At 36.4% G+C, this 23,374-nt stretch overlaps 1 protein-coding gene across 1 annotated transcript; it reads right to left on the bottom strand.

Annotated features, from left to right (window-relative positions):
- Positions 1 to 7,191: 7,191 nt before the first annotated feature.
- Positions 7,192 to 21,525, bottom strand: LOC128863004 (uncharacterized). Its single transcript, XM_054101883.1, has 4 exons — positions 20,111 to 21,525; positions 16,293 to 16,427; positions 15,901 to 16,170; positions 7,192 to 11,862 (listed from the first exon to the last, which is right to left on the bottom strand). Exons 1-4 carry the CDS (start codon positions 20,822 to 20,824, stop codon positions 10,318 to 10,320), a joined length of 2,664 nt encoding a protein of 887 aa, XP_053957858.1. The 5' UTR covers positions 20,825 to 21,525; the 3' UTR covers positions 7,192 to 10,317.
- Positions 21,526 to 23,374: the final 1,849 nt, after the last annotated feature.

Raw genomic sequence — 23,374 nt, 5'->3', positions numbered from 1 at the left:
TCATGCTATAATGAAAATTTTAAGTGGTAAATAGTTACGCCTGAGAGAACACACTTTTCCACCTGTCTTGCTAAACTGAGTCCGATAAGCACTTTGTGGTGGAAATCAACAGGTGCAAGATATTTAAAGAAAAGAAGTAAGTACACTGAAAAAATTTAAATAAAATATATTTTATGTTTTCTTCTTTGATAGTATATAAATGATATAAGTTTTACTATTTATAAGTTTCGAAAATGGAGTTTATTCGAGATTAGATTTTTATAAAATGGTTTCAAACTTTCAATTTCGTTTACTAATTTAAAAATTGTATTTTTATTTGTTGAACGCCAGCACATTGTGACATAAAAAATGTATTTCTGGCCATTGTTTATTGGACTTAATCCATCCCTGCATGCCTATTTTCAAAAATTGGCCAGAGTTAAATTAAAAAGCACTTAGTTCTTTTATTTACTGGATGAAGAAGCGAAGCGAATGGATATGGTGATGAACGAGGTAGTTGGCGCACGCGCATATCGACATCCATATCACTGTTGACAGAAATGATTTCGAGGTTGTTAGAGAATTCGTTTATCTAGGGTCCAGTATTAGCACCGATAACAATGTCAGATAAAGTAGGAAATTGAGTAGTAAAATCCTCTCTCGACGAACAACGCCGTCCTAACGTATGGCGCAGAAGCTTGAACGATGGCAACATCCGATAAGGATGTCTCTTGGAGTGTTTGAGAGAAAGATTCTGCGGATAATTTTTGGACCTTTGCACGTTGGCGACGCCGAGTATCGCAGGCAATGGAGCAATGAGCTTTACGACGAAATAGACATATCGCAGCAAATAAAGACCCAGCAGCTTCGTTGGCTGGATTATGGTTATAAAAGCTCCGGCTCAGAAAGTATTCAATACAGTATCTGCTGGTGGTAGCAGAGGATGTGGAAGGTCTCCTCTGCGTTGGAAAGATCAGGTGGAGAAGAACTTGGTTTCTCTTGGTGTGTCCAACCGGCGCGGGTTAGCACGAGAAAAAACACAACTGGCAGGTTTCGTTAAACTTTTGTTAAGACGAAGAAAAGAGGAATTCCATATTTTATATTTTTTATTTATTTACTAGCCGACCTGGCGAAATGCATACCATCTGAGAATCAGAAAATATTGCCTTAACTAAGTAATTGAGTTAATTTTTTTTTTATTATGATAAATAAGTCATTCCGAATAAATTAAACTCAATAAATGAACAAAAATCAAAATGGCTGGATAGATTGCACTCGGGCTCGTTATTCTTCATTGGAGCACATTTCGTTTCGTGAATGTGAAAAGGAATATTTCACAATTAAGGCCTCACCATATTCTGTAAATTGAGTGATAATAATACGTATTATATGTATAAACATAATACTATATACGAATATAAGAAATCTCTTAGAATTTGCATGAATCTATGCTGTGCATCTTCAAGCGGTTGCAATGCCAATTCGATGGTATAGTTTTTACTCTCCCGAGCCAATCCACCTGGATGTATGGAGGACGTTTTTATATATAGGGCATTTGTATTTATAACATCGTGCGTTATACACCTTGGTAGTGTGTTTTACTTCTTATAGATGGCATATTTAACACTTTCTTGAAGATGTTTTCGATAGTCTAGTCTTTGATATGACCCAGAAGAACGTGGGGAAATAACTGAACCCTCTTCATGTTCCGTTATTACCTCACGTTCTTCTGGGTCATATCATTTTACCCCATAGATCTTATAGTGAGAAGATTATTATTATTATTATTATTTTGCAAAGCCTACAAAGGTTCACTATATTTTAAGACTTTTTAAAAAACTATTTGGCCAATTCGATTCTAATAAACTGTTTGAAGTCTTCTACACGTAAACGTCTTCGAGTCGTGTCTTTGGATACCTCTACACGACTTTTCTTTCAAACTAATTCAGCTTCACGCAACGGTAAGTTCGACTTTGTCACAAACAAATCACTGATCTTCTTATCATGTTTTGGAGATTTTTCTCCCTCGTTCGGGGAAGTCGGCAACTTCGGTATACCGCTCCACCCATTTACAGGGTTTGATTGAAAAGTAATGAGCCTTATTTTTTTAAGCAGTTTTATTATACCTTTTGGCTTATACAACTAATATTCTCCAAAATAGGACCCTTGAGCGTCAATACACCGCCGGAATCGCGTTCAATTCGGTTGTCACAGTTTTTTGGATCGCCTCGATGGAGTCGAAACGCCTCCCCTTCAGCTTTCTTTTCAGGCGCGGGAACAAGAAGAAGTCCGTAGGGGACAGGTCTGGGCTGTAGGGAGGGTGGGGAAGCACCGGAACCCCCATCTTGGCCAATGCAGAGGTGCAGAGGAAGGCGTGTGCGCCGCCGCATTGTCGTGATGAAGGGTCCAATTGTTGACGAGGTCGGGCCGAACCCGGGCGACGCCGTTTTTCAGCTGAAGAAGCACTTCTTTGTAAAATGCCGCGTTTATAGTGCTTCCTGGAGGTAAAAACTGTTTAGCCTTACGAAAAATTTCATCGAGTAACGTTGCTCCAACGATCGCTGCATTTTCGCCACTGCAAAATCCTAACACACTTTTAAAACAGCTTTCACGCGCACCGCTGTTTCCAGCGAACTGGGACCGGTTTCTAGTGGAAGAGGAAGGTCCAACGATCATTAATTTACCCCACTAGCCGATTCGGTTGATCGCTTGGCAGATGCTCCGCGCGGGAAGGCTCATTACTTTTCAATCAAACCCTGTATTTATGAACATCAACTTCTTCCAATATTTTTCTGCAGATGTACGTGACATTTTTGAACCTGTATGCCATTTGTATGCATAGAAACACTGCTTCAAGTCGGACTAAGACAAAGTGGTCGTGTTGCAGAATAAACATTTGAATACTTCACAGTATGTTTTGATGTCATATTCATTTTTCAAAAATTTCTTTCTTTGATTTACATACAATTTTTTTAGTCTAAAGTTACACGAAAATTTCAAAAAAGGCCTGTAGAAAAGCATCAAAGACACTTTTTTCACACGTTGTCTCGCGGCAGCTAATGCCAAACGTCCTAGTGTATTTCCGCCGTGAAAACAGCTTCTCATAAAAGCTTATCTGCTGTTCGGATGCATCATAAAACTGTAGGCCCCTCCATTATGAAGGCCAATTATATTATATTTATTTATTTAATATATGGAAAATAACAATAAATTATTATTTTACAATAAAATAAAAAGGAGCACTAGCTGCCAGGGCTTACGGCTCATTATATTATATATATGTATGTATATACATATGTTTCTTATATTTTAGCATCGAAAGCCTTTATCCCCTCATTGTTGGACTGTAACCCAAACTAAGCCTCCTACATATGTTTAAATACCGAACCCCTCCCGGTACTACAGTAAAGTAAATAGTCGGGAAGCTGTTTCAGCACTAGGCTTTACATCAGCTTAGCTGCCCCTCATGGTGGTTCATTCGCAGAGAGCTACTACCTTTTGGATTATCATACAGGACCTAGTTTTCATCTGCGGTGATCAAGCAATCTGAAAACGGTTCTGTAATGTATCGGCGAAGCAACTCTGTTTTCTTCAGACAGATTTTGCGGAACCCAAACACCTGTTCTGTTTGTTTCACCAATTTGTTGCAAATGTTCTTGGATGGTCGACCAAGGTTGGTTAAAAGTATTTGACAGCTCCTCGATTGTCCGACACGCAATCGCTTCCACTTGGAGCCTTAACACGTCATTGTCTAAAGTTGTTGGTCTTTCTGATCGATGGGCTAGAATTTAGTATAATGCCGATCGCTTTGGAAAAAACGGTAAAAAGGGGGTGATAGAGGGGTGTATCCCCATCTTAAAACTGAAAACAGAACCTGCCGGAGGCTTATAGTTTTTAAGTAATTTAATGTTAAAGTTCTATAATTTAGCGAAAAGTTGGTGTTGCCATACACCTGAAATGAAAACGAAGTTCGCACGCAGGGATGTTCAGTGGAAGGTTCATTGTAAAACTGCAGTATTTTTTGCTGTAATTTAAAGTTGAGAAATGAATTTGAAAATAAAAACATACAACTCATTTAAACTTAAAAACAATGATATTAAGCGTATCACAAAAAATAATAAAGTAATTAAAATTAAATTAAATTAATTAACACAGTATTTTTGCGTGGAACTCTTTATCGCGTAGGCGGCCTTCGGCCGCGCTTCATAAAAATAACCCTCATCAGTCCTACTCCGGCTACGCAATCCACAGTATTTTTGCGTAGAACTCCTTTTCGCGTGGGCGGCCTTCGGCCGCACTTCAAAAAAATAACCCTCATCAGTCCAACTCCGGCTACGCAATCCACAGTATTTTTGCGTAGAACTCCTTTTCAGGTGGGCGGCCTTCGGCCGCGCTTCAAAAAAATAACCCTCATCAGTCCAACTCCGGCTACGCAATCCACAGTATTTTTGCGTAGAACTCCTTTCGCGTGGGCGGCCTTCGGCCGCGCTTCAAAAAAATAACCCTCATCAGTCCAATTCCGGCTACGCAATCCACAGTATTTTTGCGTAGAACTCCTTTTCGCGTGGGCGGCCTTCGGCCGCACTTCAAAAAAATAACCCTCATCAGTCCAACTCCGGCTACGCAATCCACAGTATTTTTGCGTAGAACTCCTTTTCGCGTGGGCGGCCTTCGGCCGCACTTCAAAAAAATAACCCTCATCAGTCCAACTCCGGCTACGCAATGCACAGTATTTTTGCGTAAAACTCCTTTCCGTGTTAAAACCATTGAACCCAAAATTAAAACGTCATATGCGTGTATGTAGTAAGCAGGCACAATAACCCCCATTCCCATCATTAACACTAAACTCAAGTACTTAATTTTTGTTTTCATTTGCAGGCATCCGGCAACACCATACTGTTGTAACTCCAATCTTCTTCTTGTTCGCGCTTAAAATTGGAATGTGATTGCATAGGCAAATGAATTTGCATTTAATTTTAATAGATATAATTAGAATATTAGCATAAAAATCGGTACAAACACGCGTGTGAGTGTATATTTGGTGATTTATAGTGAAATGTTAAAAAATATAGAGTGTAATGTGGCAAATTATACTGATGTTCCCAAGGGCATTTTGAATGTAAATAATTAAAAAATTATTATTTCCCGATTAATTTAAAGTTATAAAGAGTGTTCCTTAACACCTCACTAACATCTCCACCAAGTGTCATTAAAAAAAACATTATAGTTTGCCAGAAATTCCAAGATCGGCATTGTTCTAAATTCCAGCCGATCGATGTAAGTCAGAAAGATCAAAATTACCGGATCTGAAGTTTGAAAATCACTTTTGGGATTTACGAACATCTAAGGCACTTGGGGACACATCGCACATGTTGTTGGTAGCAACTTTTGCATTACTTCCATTGTGAAACTCCAAAAGCATCCGTAGGCGGATATGAATCTCTTCTGGTATTTCTTGTGAATCTCAAATGGCAAAAGAAAATTTAAGGTTTAAGTTTTCACAACTAAACAAGTCAATTTTACTTTGAAACGTCTCCGGCATAAGTTTCAACTGCGCAGAAACGACGATACTTTTCGGTCCCCCTTATACATTCACACACATTTATATATTCGTTTTGCTCAAAAGAAATCCATTATTTTCACGGTAGGATGGCTGTAGTGATCAGTATCTCGTAAAATATCGATCAAACAATCTAAAGTTTGCCTGTTTGCCAAGGTCACATTTCACACTAAAAAATTCTTTTGCTGTTTGCTTGTTCCATTCAGTTATGAGTTACAGGGTGTTAAAAATGGAAGTGAACAAATATAAAACTCGGTACATTTCAGTTTTTCTTTAAAAAAGGCAAAAATGCAATCCAGGCTGAAGGCACTGAAATTGTGAATGATATTTATGGTACCGATACTGTATCAGCTAATTACGTGCAATTTTGGTTTCGTCGATGCCATTCAGGCATTTTTGATATTAAAGAAAATATCGATATGTCGATAAAATCACAGAAATAATCGAAGTTGACCGACATGTTAGTAGTCGTAGCATCGCCCAGGACCTAAAGATTGGCCATAAAACAGTTTTCAACCATTTGCGCAAAAATTTTACGCAAAAATAATGGATTTCTTTTCCCCCAAACTAATACTTTGTATGTCTGCACACACTTTTAAGAGAGTTTCTGAGGAATGTGATTTTACCGATCGCGTCCAGATATAGCGATATTCAGTGTCTCCCTAGTTCACATCGAAGATAATTACATCAAAATTAATAATCTTTTTTTTTTTGTTTTCAGATGAAAATTGCAAGTTGTATCTTGTACAAAAGTTGGATACAGGCGCTCTGGGAATCTATTGATAACTCGGCTTACAATATATTGTTGGAGATTGTACAAATTTTTTTTTTTAGTTCAAATATATATTAAACTATCCCCAAAACTTCATTTGGCTAATTGTTTTTTTTTTTCATCCTACAACGCTTCGCGAAAACTACTGAATTTAGGACATCTAATTGGCCCGCCGGCCTTAAACGTACTAAACCGGAAATTTTGCGTCAATATGTGACAATAGAATAAATATGGATCCATCACTTCACTCCGGAATCAAAACGATCGTCATCTGAGTGGACAGAAACTGGTGAAACTCGTCCAAAGCGTCCGAAAGCACAACAATCGGCTGGAAAAAGGTTATGCCCAGTAAATATTATATAGCGTTAATGGAACTTTTAAAGGCCGAAATTGCAAAGAAACGTCCGTATATGGCAAAGAAAGAAAATTTGTTTTATCAAGACAACGCACAAGCCAATCAAAACAATGGCAAAACTACATGAATTGAACTTCGAATTCCTTCCACATCCACCGTATTCGCCAGATTTGGCCAAATTGCTGTTCGCAGACCTAAAAAAAATGCTCACCGGTAAGAAATTTCGTTCGAATGGAGAGGTTCATGAATTTAAGCGATATTGAGGCCTACTATATTTTGAGGCAAAAGATAAATCCTTCTACAAAAGTGGTATTTAAATGTTAGAGCGGCGCTGGAATGATTGCGTTGTTCTTGATGGAAATTACGTTGATGAATAAAGTTAAATTTGACCAAAAAAACGTGTTTTCTTTGTTAGGTCCGGGACTTTTCAGCCCATGTGTTATGTATGTACTTATAAACAATTTTACTTTTTTCCGTTTTACAGGGGTTTAAGAAACAATTTATTTCAATAAAACATAATACATGTTTAGTTCATTGTCCATTATATTTAATCTTATATATGTATGTACATACAATTTAATAATTAAATTAATTAACCAAGTAATTTACGAATATAAAGTAGACGGCTTAAAATTTCGAAAGTAGGATATTAATAACATTTGTTAAAAGAAGTAATCAAGAATAATTAGCTTTGTTCAAGTTGAAGCAGCAGAGTGATTTACATTTACAGATTAAACATATTTGTATATAGTAATAATTTACCCGACTGCTAAATCTGTGCGAATGTAAGTATGAGTATATATACTTTTATGTAGATGCAAATGCAGTTGATCCTTGTTAATCTGATCCGTGTCGTGCTTGACTATTGACTTGACTTTCCTATAGAAATACTACAGCGTCATAGTGCCAATAATTATAACAACTTGATCACAATTTTGATCTTGCTACTTCAAAACGCACATACATATGCACTAAGAATCGTTTGCTGTCGTATTTGCTCAATTTCGGCTCCAGTATTTCCGTTTTACCATTTTCTACGATTATTCATATATGTATGTAAGTATGTATATAGATATCTCTATCTCTATCCAGCAATGTGTACATATTTAGAAATATCTATAATTAATAATGTATTTGATTATATATATACTCATATATGCATATTTAATATAAAGGGTTCTCATTACTCTCCTGCATCTACTTTTTTTATATCCTATTTTTATTTCTTTTTCATATCCTTCAGTTAACAATAATTATTTTTTACTTAAATATATATTTATATATACTACATAGAAGAATGTGACTACTGTAAACACAAATTATTAACTCCTAATTTGATTCATCTCCAAATTCATCCGAATCCCATCCGATCGAGATGTCATATTCATCGCCGAAAGTTGCCCGATGCATGGCACAGAGTGCATATACTAATTGCGACATAGCGCCATAGTATGTGTACTCTTCATTTTATACAGTTATAGTAATGCGAACGAAGTATTTGAATGCAGTCATTTTACGAACATTTGACTAATAAGTTTTGTCACATGCTGAGCTAACCGCAAGCATTTTACACAATAAGCAAATGAAAATTACAAATGAATTTTGAATATGGCAAGCTATATAAACTCAAGTTTACTACCTGCATAATTCGGATGCTTACTGGCGCAAAATAAATAAATATAGAACCAGCTCTATATTATTTTTAAAATTATACATTTGTTTCTGAACTTACTTGCGCTGCAAATATTCTAGGAATAAATATTAATTCGTAATCAAATATACTAAAAGCAATGCAATTCGGGAAGTACACAGACCGCGGCAAACAATAGCACATAAATATTTTCCGCAGATTTGACTACTACTTTTTCCTTTTATGCTCATTATTTTCTAACCAGATATCGACAATACGTAAAATCTTTGTAAGGACCCATGAAAGGAAAATCAACGCACACCATTTTTTCGTCTATTTTAAAGCCACATTTGACAGCACGAAAAACAGTATAGGCTATAAGCGGCGATGTCTTAAGCTGGTATCCCCGCAAAACAAATACGGTTGTGCAAAATGGCGTTGAGTAATACCAGCAACTCCTTCGTAATGGGGAAAGACCTCTCCGGTCCATTTGCTACCAAACGAGGTTTCAGACAAAGTGACTCTCTGTCGTGTGACTTCTTTAACCTGTTGCTAGAAAATATTATATTATATTCACGTCATTGGCCTTTAAAACCGTACTGTTAAGTCTGCGTTTTCTAAGATGGAAAAAGAAGTAAAGGGAATGGATCTGGTACTGAGCGAGGGCAAAACAAAGTAGCTCCTGTCATCAAACAAGCCTTCGACGCACTCGGCACCCACTTCACTGTTGGCACTTATAGTTTTGAAGTAGTAAAAGACTTCGCTTAATTAAAATTAAAGTAAATAATTGGCGCGTACACTTCTGTTAGGTATTTCTTCGAGCTCCTCCTCCTATTTGTGGTGTGCATCTTGATGTTGTTTCACAAATGGAGGGACTTACAGTTTTAGGCCGACTCCGAACGGCAAACGGTTTTCATCAGGAGCTTTTTCATGACAGAAATACACTCGGAGGCTTGACATTGCCTGTTGAGGGCCGACCGCTATTGGAAAGAGCGTTTTATATTATTTGATGTTAATCCACGGAGAGTCAAACATGCGCACTCCCGAATGGAAGTCACGCACCAACCCATTCGGCTACGACGGGCGTCTTCGTTTATTTATGAACCAGTATTAACGCCGTTAAAAATGTCAGGCCTGAAATCTAACGGGGAATCTCTCTCTTGACAACAAGTGCTTCTCTGGACTAAGTAGGCAATTTAAAGTCCTCTCTCGACGAACAGAACTAATGGTTGATAAATCCCTTGTATGGCGCAGAAACTTGGACAACGGTGTCCCTTGGAGTGTTTGAGAGAAAGATTTTGTCTAAAATGTTTGAACCTTTGCATGTTGGCGACGGTGAATTTTTCTACTTTGTGTATAAAATTTGATAATTGGATTAATATGATTTTTGTTTGTCAGCTACACTTTTATAAAAATCCATTCATGGCGATTATATTCAAAACAAGCAAAAAATAATCAAAACTGGTCAAAATGTTAATGTGCTATCGTTTTGTAGGGGGGTGCAGTTCCCCTGGTATATTGCAGGCTAGATTACTTTCACGTGGACATTTAGCCGAGTATTTTACTACATTTTGTTCGCATTTCTATATCCGTATATTTAGCTTGCTATAAAGTTACCACATTTAAATAGCAAACATTTTGAGTTGTATATCTCGGTTTCGGATGTTTTTTGTTACTTGATAATTAATTAAGTCTTATTTAACATTCAAATATGTATATATTAATCATTTGTTATTAAAAAGTTTCACTAATTTTAAACCTTATTCGCTAAAAAAAGCGTGAAATTTGATTTCCGCCAATCATAACTGTATAAATCTCTATACTGCAAGCTCAGCAAAGAGCTGGCAAGTCTCAACTACCATTACTCTATATATTTTCAGTTTGTCTTCCAGCCCGCCGTCATATCACTTTACTAACCGATTTCGAGTGAGAATAGTTAAGCTTGCGTAACACATACAGACATTTATACCGAGTATACGTTTTCAGTTTTTAAACACCGCACTCAAAAATTGCTGCTATCTTCACTTTGTATTTACTGCACTGACGGCGGGTGTGGACGAATGTAATGTAGTCGCACTGGACTGTGATCCGACTATACTGGAACCACTTACTTCCACTGCGTGTTGCTTTTGATGGTGCTGTTGTTGTTGCGGGTGATGTTGAATTTGCAGTGAGTCCGTTATAACAACACCACCGCCACCACCACCACCAACACTTCCTACGGCAACACTGTTTGCACCGGTTGAAACAGTTGGTGATGCACTCGATGAGCCGGAATAGTCCAATTTGTAAATTGCGCTGCGGGTTACATCCTCCATGGACGCTTCTTGACAATCAGGCCCGCTATGACTTTGCGAACCACAATTGTAACAAGATAAGTGTTTATTATTAGCAATCGGTGCTGCCTGCGTACTGTACGGCGTTCCAGTCAGTATCGTTGGACCTGGCACAACAGCTGCATTAGTCTGCAACGCCTGCGTAGCCGGCTGTTGCTGTTGCACTTGCAGTACTCCCGTAACACACGACGTAACATTTGTATTGGGCGGCACGGGGTTAGTGGGGCGCAATGTTACTGGTGGCGCCCCCGGTGGTGCGCCACCTGGGATGGGATAATATGAATATATATGCTCATTCGGCATTAGACGAAGAGGAGGTGGCGCAGGACCGCCGGTATGGCTCATCAATCGTTGATGTTGTGCAGTAGGCGCTGCATGATATGGGTAGGTAGTGTTGTATTGCTGATGCGGTGACGGCAGGATAACGGGGTTCGGTGTTATATTAGTAATGATGCCACCTCCACCACCACCAGCTATACCCGCCGAAGGCGAACTCATTAATACAGGATTATTTGCTATGTTATTGTTGCTGGAACCCATATTTGAAGTCGTATTCACAACTGCAATACTATTTCCAACACCACTGTTATTATTATTGGCCAATGAAGTTTGCATTAGTCCAATACCGGCACCAGCATTACCGCCAGGTGCCAAAATTATTTCAGTACCATACATCGGCTGTGACTGTGGCGTCAGCGCTGGATGCGTATTCAGCATAGGTGATGTATACATTCCACTAGTAGCCGTGCTAACCGTATTTATGACAACATTCGCCGAAATTAATTTGTCCGAGCGGCCATTAAGCCTTGTATTCCCCGCCTGTTTGTTATAACCATGCTGCTGATGCTTCTGAAGCTGAGTTTCACCACCTAATCGGAGGCCCGGCACATTTGATGCACTAGAAAGCGTTGGCGTTTCTGGTGGTGAAACATCACCACATGAACCATTAGAACTACCAGTATCACTGCCAGCACTTTTATTCGAATTCATTGATCCCGGAACCAATGTGGTATCCAACCCGCTACCAGATCCATCCGACATTGACATATTTTGCATTGAATAAGCCAGAGCGGAAAAATTTGTAACCGGCTGAAAGTGTGGATTAACTGATAGTTGTTGCTGCTGCTGATGAATCAAAGGCGTATAACTTCCCGCCTTATGCCTACGTGGATAGCCATTACGAATTAGCGTCTGTAGAGGATTTCCCGTGCCGTCGTTACTTATAATGCTCTGAAATAAAAACAAACTTTTTACTCTTCAGTTTTTAAACAATTATGATATTACAAATGATTAGATGGAAGCAATGGGTATAACTTAATGGGATTTCATCTTAAAAAAACTTAGCAATATAGTTAACACATAGCATAAGGTGATATAACTGTATTAAAGAGAAGTGTTTTTGTAACAGGCAAAACGTAGTCCGGGAGGCCGTTTGTTATCCGCATTTGTGTTCGACTTCCGGCACGTGGATAAGATCACACGCACGAAAATTTACATATTCAATAGCAAAAATAAAACACCGTTTACTCTAACCTAAGCTAGTTCGAACCGTCAGTCATCCAAACAAAAGAATTTATCTGATTTTACACTGATCAAGTCTTGAAATCAAATTTGTGTATCTAAAGTGGGAGGAGAAGAGAACAGGAAGGAATCGCTGTACCTTTAATGCGTTTCTATGCTCGCTCTTCTTTGCATTTGCTTTTTTGTCCATATTTGTTTTAAATACAATAAAATGTAAATGTAATGTAAAAGCTGAAATGATCTAAATAAAAATACAAAAGATAATGAAAAACTTTGCTTTCAAGTACCTGAGTGTGTGCTAGACTTACTAACATACATGTTAGATGTTATTGCGACGTTGAAACTACAATTTCCGCAAAACCTCTTTGGCCTACTAACTAAAAGGTAATTCAGTTTTAATATTTTTTATATTCTCGTTTACTCCTCACTATTTAGCAGAGTTACTACAGAGTTCTCCGAATAAAGGTTTAGCTTTCATGCTCTTATTTCGTCACGTTTTAGGAAATCATTCCATATAATATAATTTAATTAGGCTTCCCAAAAAAATTAATTAACCAAAGAAAACTAAAACGAATACCTACAAAGCATATAATTGACAATATCTGCTCTTCTTAAAACTTAATATTTTCTGATTGTAAAATTTAAGTTAAATTAAGGGGTTATACGCAGTTATGACTTTCAAAAAAATCGATTTTTTTTATTGCATTTTTGTAATGTACATATATTCAAAAGTATACGCACGAAATTTGAAGTAGATCTAAGCAATACTTTCGGAGTTATACCTAAATATGTAGAGATGCCTCGGCACGTTTTAAGGTAGGTATTGAAACTTTAAACGTGTTTTTTTCAAAACGGCATTTTTCAAGTCGGTGTACACGATATCTCGAAAACGGCTTGTTTGATCGGTCAACCGTTTTAACTCAATCTTTAAAGATACATTTTCTAGTAATTAATCGTTCCTTTGGTAAATCTGATACTTATTTTCCATTTTATAATCAATTTACGGCCAAATTTTAACGTAAAAATCGAAATCATTTCTTTTAAAAGCTGCCATTTTGTGAAAATTCACTATTTTGATTAGCCGAACGATTAATTACTAGATAATCTAATATATTAACAAAATTTGTTTGGTTTTTTGATTTCAGATAATCCAATCCTGAGTTACGATGTACACCGTAAATCGTCTTTTTTTAAAGGAGGTTCCAGAAATCGCCTGCAGCGCGCTCTATAATCAACATTTTCATAAATAAAAAATTTTGTTACGATCTTGAAGGATGCCTTTATAACCGCCAAAAATTTTCAAATTAAAATATTCTGAAGTTTCTTCAGGATAAATCCTTGACAACCCGTCTTTTATTTGCTTAACTGCGTATAACCCCTTAAGAAGCTACCAGAGCTGTCTGTAATTTTATGTAGAGTGTAATTTGCAGGTTCAATGTTTTTGGTTTGCTAGTTTAGCATTTGTTAATTTTAAAAACCGATTGCACTTCGGCTCCGGCCATGTTTCAGCAAAAGTTCAGTTCGGTTTCAGTTCAGCTTTAGCAAAAAACATTTCTTCATTTTTACTATGCCGAGAAGTTGTATATTTTTTCTGTTGAAAAATTTGCTTCAAAATATCTACCACCATCAAGAGTGGCTAGCAATTTTTCAGTGTTGCAGATCAGCTCTATTCCAATAGACGATGCCGCTTGCTAGGTAGAAATACCGAGAAGCTATTGTTCTTACATTATTGTCCGAGCTGTATTTTATAGGCACGTTAGCCAAGATCCTTACGTAAAGTTTTCCACATAATCGAAGAACAAAGGCCAACAAGTTGAGAATGACGACGAATAGACATTTCAGCGCCTTACATTCTCAAATACTGTCGGTGAGAGATGTGCATAAAAAGTTGCACAAACAAGTTGTATAAAAATATCAAGTTTTTACTGCGTAAAAACATGTTTTACTTACATAAATATATCTTTTTCTATTTCAAAATAATTTTATTACATAAGATAGTATATTTTCATATTTAGAAAACATTGTGCAGCTACCTTGCAAACCATACGATTTCGGAACGACATAAAAACAGTCACGTTTTCGCCATAGTTATCGAGAATATCGCACATGATCTTATTAAAAGCTTAGGATTTTTCCAAGGTGAATCTATTAAAGTTGGTATCGGTAAATCAGCTGATTTGCGCTTTTTCTTTTGCAGTCTCCATGTGGCTGTCAGTACAGAATGAAACAAGGCGAATTCATTCTTTGTTTTCTATTTTTACAAAACTTTGTTTTGACAATCAAACGTACAAAACATTGTTTTTGGTCTTGTGCCACCACCTTTAATAAATGCGATTAATTTTGTTCTCGTTTGAGAACATCATCAATTATTCCTTTTTTTCACTTATTTCTTACTGAAATGTTTTGTTTACACTTACAATTGACAAATGACAAGAGTTTGAGTGTTGCTACTCAAAAATTTTTATAAATTTACTATACTTATACATACATACAGGTAGCCGCTGTAGCCGCATAGATTTGTACGTAACTACAATTCAAAAGTGTGCAGGATCGAATCTCCGTGCACGAAACACTAAAACGAAAAAGGTTTTTCTAATAGCGATCGCCCCTCGCCAGGCAATGGTAAACCTCCGAGTATATTACTGAAATGAAAAAGCTCCTCCTCCTCTGTTGTTGTTGTATCAGAATTTCCCATAAATATATGGGACACACCAAAAATACGAGAAGAAGCTCGGCCAAGCAAGCGAAAAGGGTGTAAGCGCCAGATATTATATAATATAATATATGAAAAATATATAAAAATTCTGATTAAAAAGTTTGAAATTTTGTTAAATATTTGTTGAATTTTTTGAAATTGGCAAAAAGCTTGAAACTTAGATTTATATGGTTTTTGCTGAGATAGAAGTTTATTTTCCAAAAATTATTTAAATTTAATAAAAAAAATTGTCAAAACTGATCGAGCTCCTCCTACAGTTTTGATAATGTCTGTTGTCCCAGAAATGGAGGGCCTTCAATTTTATGCCGCCTCCGGACGGCAAATGGTGTTTTATAAGACGCCATTTCATTGCAAAAATACACTCAAAGATCTACCATAGCCTACTGAGGGGCAATTGCTATTAGAAATAACTTTTTTCTATGATTTGAAGTATAATACCTACTGTGGGTTTTGTACCCAAGGGAACCGAATAGCAGTCACGCACAAACCCATTCGTCTGCGTTAAAGAAGAAAAAAACACAATAGTCCCACCAATCATAAGTAAAGACGTAAGCCCTAATCAATTTTTAACCTTTTGTAACAGATATCACTTGCGGGAAACCCCATTTTTACTTAATTCAACATCATCTACATTGAGAACTCGCCCATATTAATAGCGGCCACATGAGAAAGTAAGAGGCATTCCAGATAATTCTTCTCTAGCTTCTCCGTTATAATGTTCGCCCTTCAAGTTTATTTAAAAGATCGTGCGAGTATTGAAATTAGTGTTCCGGACCAAGTCTTTCTGTTATACCCCAACCACTAAGTCTGCATTGATAAGCTATTCTCGAAATTATAAATCAGAATTGAGCCGTATTCAAAACACTGGAACCTCTATTGACAACTTTTAAAACTGAATATATTTCAATTCAAACTTTCATGGTTTCAAAGTAAGTTTAATAAATGGACAATTCCGAAAGTCGCATGAGAGTTTTTGTATGCACATGTTTAGGTACATAAGGAAATGGTGAGTGTTTATATTTAGCACTTACATCGTCCATATTCTTTACATTCGATGTCATATTAATGTCATGAATCATTTGCTGATGCTGTTGTTGGCCCATCGGTGGCGGTGTAGTTTCAGCCGAAGGACGTCTGACATTCTTCAACGATGCACTCATCCTTTGTGGGATATTTCTTGATGGCAACTGCATGCCAGGCTGCATCATGTTGTTACTTGAATTTCTACTGGGGCTTGTTGTTCGGCTACTTGAAGGAGAAGATTGTTGGCTAAGCATTGGCGACGCTGACTGAGGAGGATGCTTCAATTTTAAAACAATATTTAGTTATATAAAGTTTAAACTCATAGTTGTAGAAATATACTAAACTAAAAATATAAAAAAACTAACAAGCTTACAATATATATACAAAATACGAAATTTACCTCAACAGTTTGGGGGTACATCCGTTGCCATGTTGGTTGAAAAATAGGATTCGACTCAGTTGGAATGACATTTAAGGAAATCATATGAGGATCAACAGGAACGGGATGTTGCATTGTTCCATCTGCCTGAATTATCTAAAATATTGTCATAATATTTATTAGCTTAAAAAATATTCATGAACAAATATTTTACACTGATCTACTAATATTATATATGATTTATCATATGTACATATCGAGCCCTAATCGCAAAAAGGGCGTAAGCGAAAACTTAAAAGCTGTTAGATGAAAGTTATACCGTCTATACAGTACTGGTAAGGGCTATAAAAATATTTCCATAATTCAGTAATATATTTATATTTTCAAACTTTTGTTAACACCATTTCTTGAGAAATTAATTTTATAAAACTTATAGACTTTCTTCAATTTATTTTAACCTATGTACATACAGCTGTGAACGTGAAAATAGCAGTACCTTTAAAAAATTATTTTGAAATCATTTTTTTTTTCTATAAATCATGCAAAATAATGTCAAACATCTACAAAGGTCTAAGGGATTTCAGATGAATAAATCTGACAACGAAGTAAATAATGGTTCTTTATTGGCATCCTTACGTTTTTAAGTGCAACATTGAAATAGCAGTACCTTCATTTTTTAAGGTTATAACAAAGAATATAAATAAAACTTTGCACAGGTTTAGACGAAAGTTATTTTTTTATTATTTATCTAGCGAAACACTGCATCACAGAAAAACGAAAGCAGATTCTGAAATTGAGAGCAGATGGAAAATCTTACACAGAAATACAAAATATTCTGGCACGTTCAACAAAAATATTTCAAACCCAATCAAATTTGAGGAAAGATGAAAAAAAGAGGAGGAAAACCAAAAACTTGCCTGCATGACGATCGCAGAAATGTAAGGCGCTCCAAAGCTCATCCCATGAAGCGAGCCATACAAATTAAAAAAGAGGTGAACCTAAATGTTTTTAACATGACTGCGCTTAAAAGACTACGGGAAGCTGGATTAGCAGCCCGCAGCTCACGAAAAAACCACTCTTGACACCAACACATAAGGCAAAACGTTTGGAATTCTGAAAGAAAACATGCTAGCTGGACAGCTGACTTTTATAAACTGACGAATCTAAAATAGTTGTGTATGGCTACGCAGGTTCACGACAATATGTTAGACGCCCACCTGGCATCGAAAATCAGCCAAAATACACTCTAAACACCATTCAACATGGGGGGATCAAAAATAATGGACTGGGGATGTTTATCATATTATGGCGCAGGCCGCATACACAAAATTGATGGCGTAATGGACACCAATATTTATGTGGAAATAATGCAGAATGTTATTTGCCGTATTGTAAAGAGAGCATGCCAATAAATGGGTCTACCAGCAGAATAATGATCCAAAACACAGGATAATGATCGGAAAGCTAGGAATTGGTTTCGCGCAAAATAAATTGAGGTTATCTTATGGCCAGCTCTGTCCTCTGAACTCAATTCTATAGAAAATCTGTAGGAGGAACTTAAAAAGAGTTGTACACAATGCCAAACAGAGTAACAATCAACAATTTTGGGAAATTCTCAAAGTTGCGTGGTTGAAGATTCCGATGCAGCGATGTGAGCAATTGAGGGACTCAAAGCCCCGCCGTGGTACTGCAGTAATAAAAATTTGGGAAATTTAACTAAATATTAGTTAAAATATTGTATCTGTATCCTTTGTGTATCCTTTAATTTTTTTATAAACTCGGACAGAATGCGGTACTTATATCAAAACTGCTATTTTAACGTTAACCCTAAATTTCTACCTTTTGTTATAAAAAGTTTGTATTGAGTTATAGAATTGATTTAAATATGTGTTCACTTAAAGAATATAATAATATTTCAAAATAATAATAAAAACTTTCTAATCACATCATAGATTAAAATGTTTTTGAAAATTTTCATATTTTTTTGGTGCTGCAACTGTATTCGTGTTCGCAACTGCATATTATATAAATATTATATATTATATTACGAATTTTATAAATACTCGACTTTTTTCTATTTTCCTATAAAAACACTTAAGGTAATTTTGGCGGCAGCGCAAGCAATGGCAATGTTAGACGAACTACTGCACCTAGCAATTATTTTGGAGGGGGTATCGTTATTCGATCATACAGAATGTCGAGTTGTTCATCTGCTTAGACAATATGTATCCCATACGATGGGTTTTCTAATAACAGGTGTTATTGGTGAATGGATTGCGCTATCGAGAGATTACTAACGATTTTTTATGGCCGGAATTGGATGATGTTGATCTGAAGAACGTTTATTTTCAACAAGACGGCGCTACGTGCCATACAAGCAACGAAACCATTGATCCTTTACGGTAAAAGTGTCCGGACCGTGTTATCTCTCGAAGAGGTAATCACAATTGGCCACCGAGATCTTGTGATTTAGCACCTTGCGACTTTTTTCTTTGGGGCTACGTGAAAGAGAAGGTCTACGCCAACAGCCCAGGATCGATTCAAGACCACAAAGATGGAAATCGTGAGGCTATCGAGGACATACCGCAGCCACCTTGCAATTCGGTTATGGAAAATTTCACGAAAAAGATATTGTCCTGTAGGCCTGGTCGTGGTGGTCATTTCCCTGAGGTTTCCACTATTCACGGTATACCTTCCTCTTTATAATGAAATAAACATCCGACTATTTATATTAAAAAATAGCATCTTTGAATATCAAAATAACACCTCTGTTTGGAAAACCCTATATTTGACATGTTCCTACACACACTAATCTGACACAGAGCATACTGTGTGTAGGACCAAAAGCTGCTGATTAGCCGTCACACAAACCATGTAATCTACTCCCTAATTGACCTAAGGTCTTGAGATGGCTCCAGAGTTCAGATGAAGGCTTCTCCGGCAAACATTTCAATTATATGCCTCGAATTCTGGATTGGATGCGAGCTATCCCGCATCAGAAGTGTGCAAAGCAACCTCAGAGCTAAAACTTGCTCCAGTGACGAAATATAGGAAATGGGATCCTCCGATCTAAGCACGCTCTCCCCGAAACTCGTCCCACATTACCGGCCAGACCCTGAATTAAATCCGGCTAAGATTAATAGTCCTTCAGCAGCTTTCTCCAAAAATGTATAGGGAATGTTTTATGTTGTTACAACAACAATTGAGCTAAATAGGGTTGTTGAGGGGATAGTCATTGGCTGGAAAAATAGATGTGTAGAATCAGCTACGATAGAGATGATAAACATGAATTAAACATAGACGAGGTACTAGAAACAATAACATGAAATCAACAAAAGCCAATAAATATAATATATTTTTTTTATGTGAATTCAAATTGAAGCCAGCAATTCATAATTAATAAACAGAAAGACCGTCTTGTTCCATCGTAACAACGTCATACCACATATTTACATCTTTTTAGAATCGACCGAAACTGAGAGCTTGGCCTGTACTTACTTTTGCACGCAAAATGCGAAATTTCGAAATTAATTCGTCATAATGTTCAAGAAGAACCTCATATTTAATTTAATCTGTTTCTATGAATGAGAATATAATCAAAAGTCAATATTTTACATTTCTAACATACTTTATATCTGTCTTATGATTTCAATGAAGCGCATTTTACACTGAGTGTTTCTATGAATGGGAACTTAATTAAAAGTCAATATTTTAAATTTCTAACATACTTTATATCTGTCTTATGGTTTCAATGCGGCGCAATGCCTTATTATAAATTCTATTTAATTTTTAACACCTGGATTAAAATAAATGTATTGGTTAAAAAATTATATCCATACCTTATGAAGACCCTGTGGAAATGTCATCGGTATGTGTGGCATAATGTTGACGGGCGTTAATATCTGTGGATGTGGTTGCCCAGGGATATGCATTGCATGTAGAACATGTTGTGGAATTTCCTGGTGGGACGGAGGCAAATGCTGACGCTGCTCCTGCTGATGTTGAGTATGAACTAGCGTTTGGTCAAGATTTTGCGGTTGCGGTTGCTGCGACTGGAAATCGATAACCAACTTATTCTCTTTAATCTTTTCGAATATTTGAGTGCATTTGCATTGTTGATCAAATGAAAAAACAGGATGATTCGCAGCCATAGTATAAACTAATAGAAGCTCCTGTAAAGTATCTGAGTCATTCATACATAGAAAGTCTCGGTCACCCCAACCATCCAATGTTCGAAATATCTCCGTCACGCAGGTACGATTACAAGCTCTGATTAATGCTAAATAGAGCGCCATTTTTCTTCGTATTTTCTTATCAGTTGGTTCTCCTTTTTGACACGCAACCATATCAGTCGCCAAATCTTGAGGATTATTCACCCTCAACTCCATGCCGCGCAATTCCTGCGAATCTCGCCGGCCCAACTCTTCTAGACATGTCCCTAAGAACCGTAACTCAAATGGCAGACACATGTTGAGCAATGTACACATAGTGTCAATCCTTTTATAGCTCTCGAGTTCTTTAAACCATTGGATAACGTCCTTTTTACAAATCATTTCCGCTGATACATTTACTGTCCCGCATCAACGAAGTGAAAATCTGTTACAACGTTCTCTTTTCTCCTTTTTCTTATAAAATTCGTCTTTTTGATATATATTTGTATAGTTGCACGACAGTGCAAATCTGCATTAAATACAGAGGCGCGAAATTGTGGTGCTGCCTGCGACAGCGTCCTGATCGCGCAACTATTTCTTATTATCCTTTCTGTTATTGTTATATTGCTATATTTTATATTTTATGCACAATTATTAAAATTCAATATTTGGCTTAAGATAGCCTGAGGCCAGAAGGTCGCACCACACATTGGCACTTGATTCTACGGTGGCAACTCGTTACTCGTTCAAATGTACTGGGCCTTACTTGCAGCTCGTTATTTCGCACTCTATTCTTTTTGGTCTGCTTGCGCTGTTGATAGTCGTCGTTCCTGTCACTCTACTTTATAGTTTATCTTTCTATTCCTTTACACTTTTTCTTACTTTGGCTCAGCCTGTAATTTCTTCTTACTAAGTCACAGTAAAATTTAAACCACACATTTAAACTCTGCAAACCGCGGTGATAATCATGTTAAATGATTTTACTATAAAAATCTTTTTTCAAATAATTCCTTTATACGAAATTACTTTGGAACAAAATAGCCCAATGTGTGTAGTCAATTTATTCACGACAAGTAAAAACAGTGTTACCACTTACGGACAACAAAACTCACCGCCAATACTGCCAAATTCGGATACCAATGGCAGCTGTGAACATAATACTCCAACAGTGCTCCCCAAACTTTATAGGAGATATTCTATTTTGCTAATTTATTCTTTCGGATTTCTTTAAAAACCAAACTTCAAATTAGACGATTAAACTTCATTTCAAAATTCACTTCATTCATAGCTTTCTCGCTATTTTCAATTCATAATTGTATTAGGGGGTCCCGATGGTCTGGAGCTCGAAAGTTTAGGGTATTTTCAGGATTTTTTTTTTTTGATATTTACATTTTTTAGGCCGCTATTCAACTTCTTTTACATACAAAAATGAAAAAGAAAAATTTTAAATTTTAATAATTTAAAAAATGGAGCTGAAGTTGTCCCTTTCGAAAAATTAGACCCGGACGGTGTCATCCATTTTGGCTCTTCTATTTATCTGAAACACAAAAACCAAAAAAAAATTAATTAATCAATATGACTGTAGCTATACCCGCTATGAAATAAAAAAAAAATGACAAAATGGCGCGGTTTTGAATTTGACACTCTAAAAATCGTTTTTTTTTCGGTTTTATAAGAAAAATAAAAACACAATATTGAAATAATAATATGATTCTGTTACGGACGATAGCCATTGATGTTGTGAACAACATATTACATCGGTTGAATAGTTTTTTTTTTTTGACAACACCAGGCCGTTTCGAGATAAATGAGTTTAAAGTTTGAGATACAGGAGCGCGCGGACCGATCTCTACCTAGTTAATGGGTTGTAGAAGCTATAATATTGGGAATTTCCGCATGAAGATTTCACAGTATATTCTTAAGATGTTATACTTTCGCTATACTTTTTAAATAAACAAAAAATCGATTTTTTTAATTTTCTAGACCACCGGGTCCCCTTAAAATTTTGTAATTTTTTGTGTGGTTTGCTTAATGCTACGTTTATTTTATACAAAATTTTCTTTCGATCAATAATCTTCTAAAGGGTTTTCCAATAACAGGTGTTAGGTGTTAAACAGGAGAGATGATTAACGATTTCTTATGGCCGGAATTGGATGGTATTGATCTGGATAACGTTTATTTTCAACAAGACGGCGCTACGTGCCACACAAGCAACGAAACCACTGATCTCTCGAAGAGGTGTTCACAATTGACCACCGAGATCTTGTGATTTAACCCCTTGTGACTTTTTTCTTTGGGCCACGTGAAAGAGAAGGTCTACGCCAACAGCCCAGGGTCGATTCAAGACCTCAAAGATGGAATTTATGAGGCTATCGAAGACATAGGGCAGCCACTTTGCGATTCGGTTATGGAAAATTTCATGAAAAGGATATTGTCCTGTAAGCCTGGTCGTGGTGGTCATTTGCCTGATGTTATTTTCCACTATTGACGGCATACCTTCCTCTTTATAATGAAATAAACATCCGATCATATATATTAAAAAATAGCATTTTTCCTTGAATATCAAAATAACACCTCTTATTGGAAAACCCTCAATATATAATAATATTTCTTTCGCTTTTAATGGTGTTCGGCAATTAAACAAATAATTTTATTTTTTTTATATAATAGAGCATTTTGTGACCTACTAGTTCTGTACATGTTAATTCTCAAATACTCGTAATTCCTTAAATTATACGGTTGCACTTCCTCCACATGTACTAGTTGCCCTGATAAATATTTGAGTAACGCGTTATGTTTCATTTAAATATAAATAAGGAAATATTCATTACAATTCATTTGTAATTTGTTGTAATTTTTGCAGCCTGTTTATCATTTCTGTTGAACGCAGGAACAATACTTAAAATGCGGCTTAAAATTAATCATCATATTATTTAATATTAAAGCGCTATC

The sequence above is a fragment of the Anastrepha ludens genome, chromosome 5, assembly GCF_028408465.1.
Source record: "Anastrepha ludens isolate Willacy chromosome 5, idAnaLude1.1, whole genome shotgun sequence".
In the NCBI taxonomy this organism is placed as follows: domain Eukaryota; kingdom Metazoa; phylum Arthropoda; class Insecta; order Diptera; family Tephritidae; genus Anastrepha; species Anastrepha ludens.
This window is presented reverse-complemented; position numbering and strand designations above follow the sequence as displayed.

Bases quoted from the DNA above. Each gene is read 5' to 3' on its own strand.
- LOC128863004 (XM_054101883.1), bottom strand. From the start codon at position 20,824: ATGATTTGTAAAAAGGACGTTATCCAATGGTTTAAAGAACTCGAGAGC. The intron at 16,428-20,110 runs GTATGGATATAA...ACAATATTTTAG, and splicing joins TTCCACAGGGTCTTCATAAG to ATAATTCAGGCAGATGGAAC. The intron at 16,171-16,292 runs GTAAATTTCGTA...TTAAAATTGAAG, and splicing joins TGTACCCCCAAACTGTTGAG to CATCCTCCTCAGTCAGCGTC.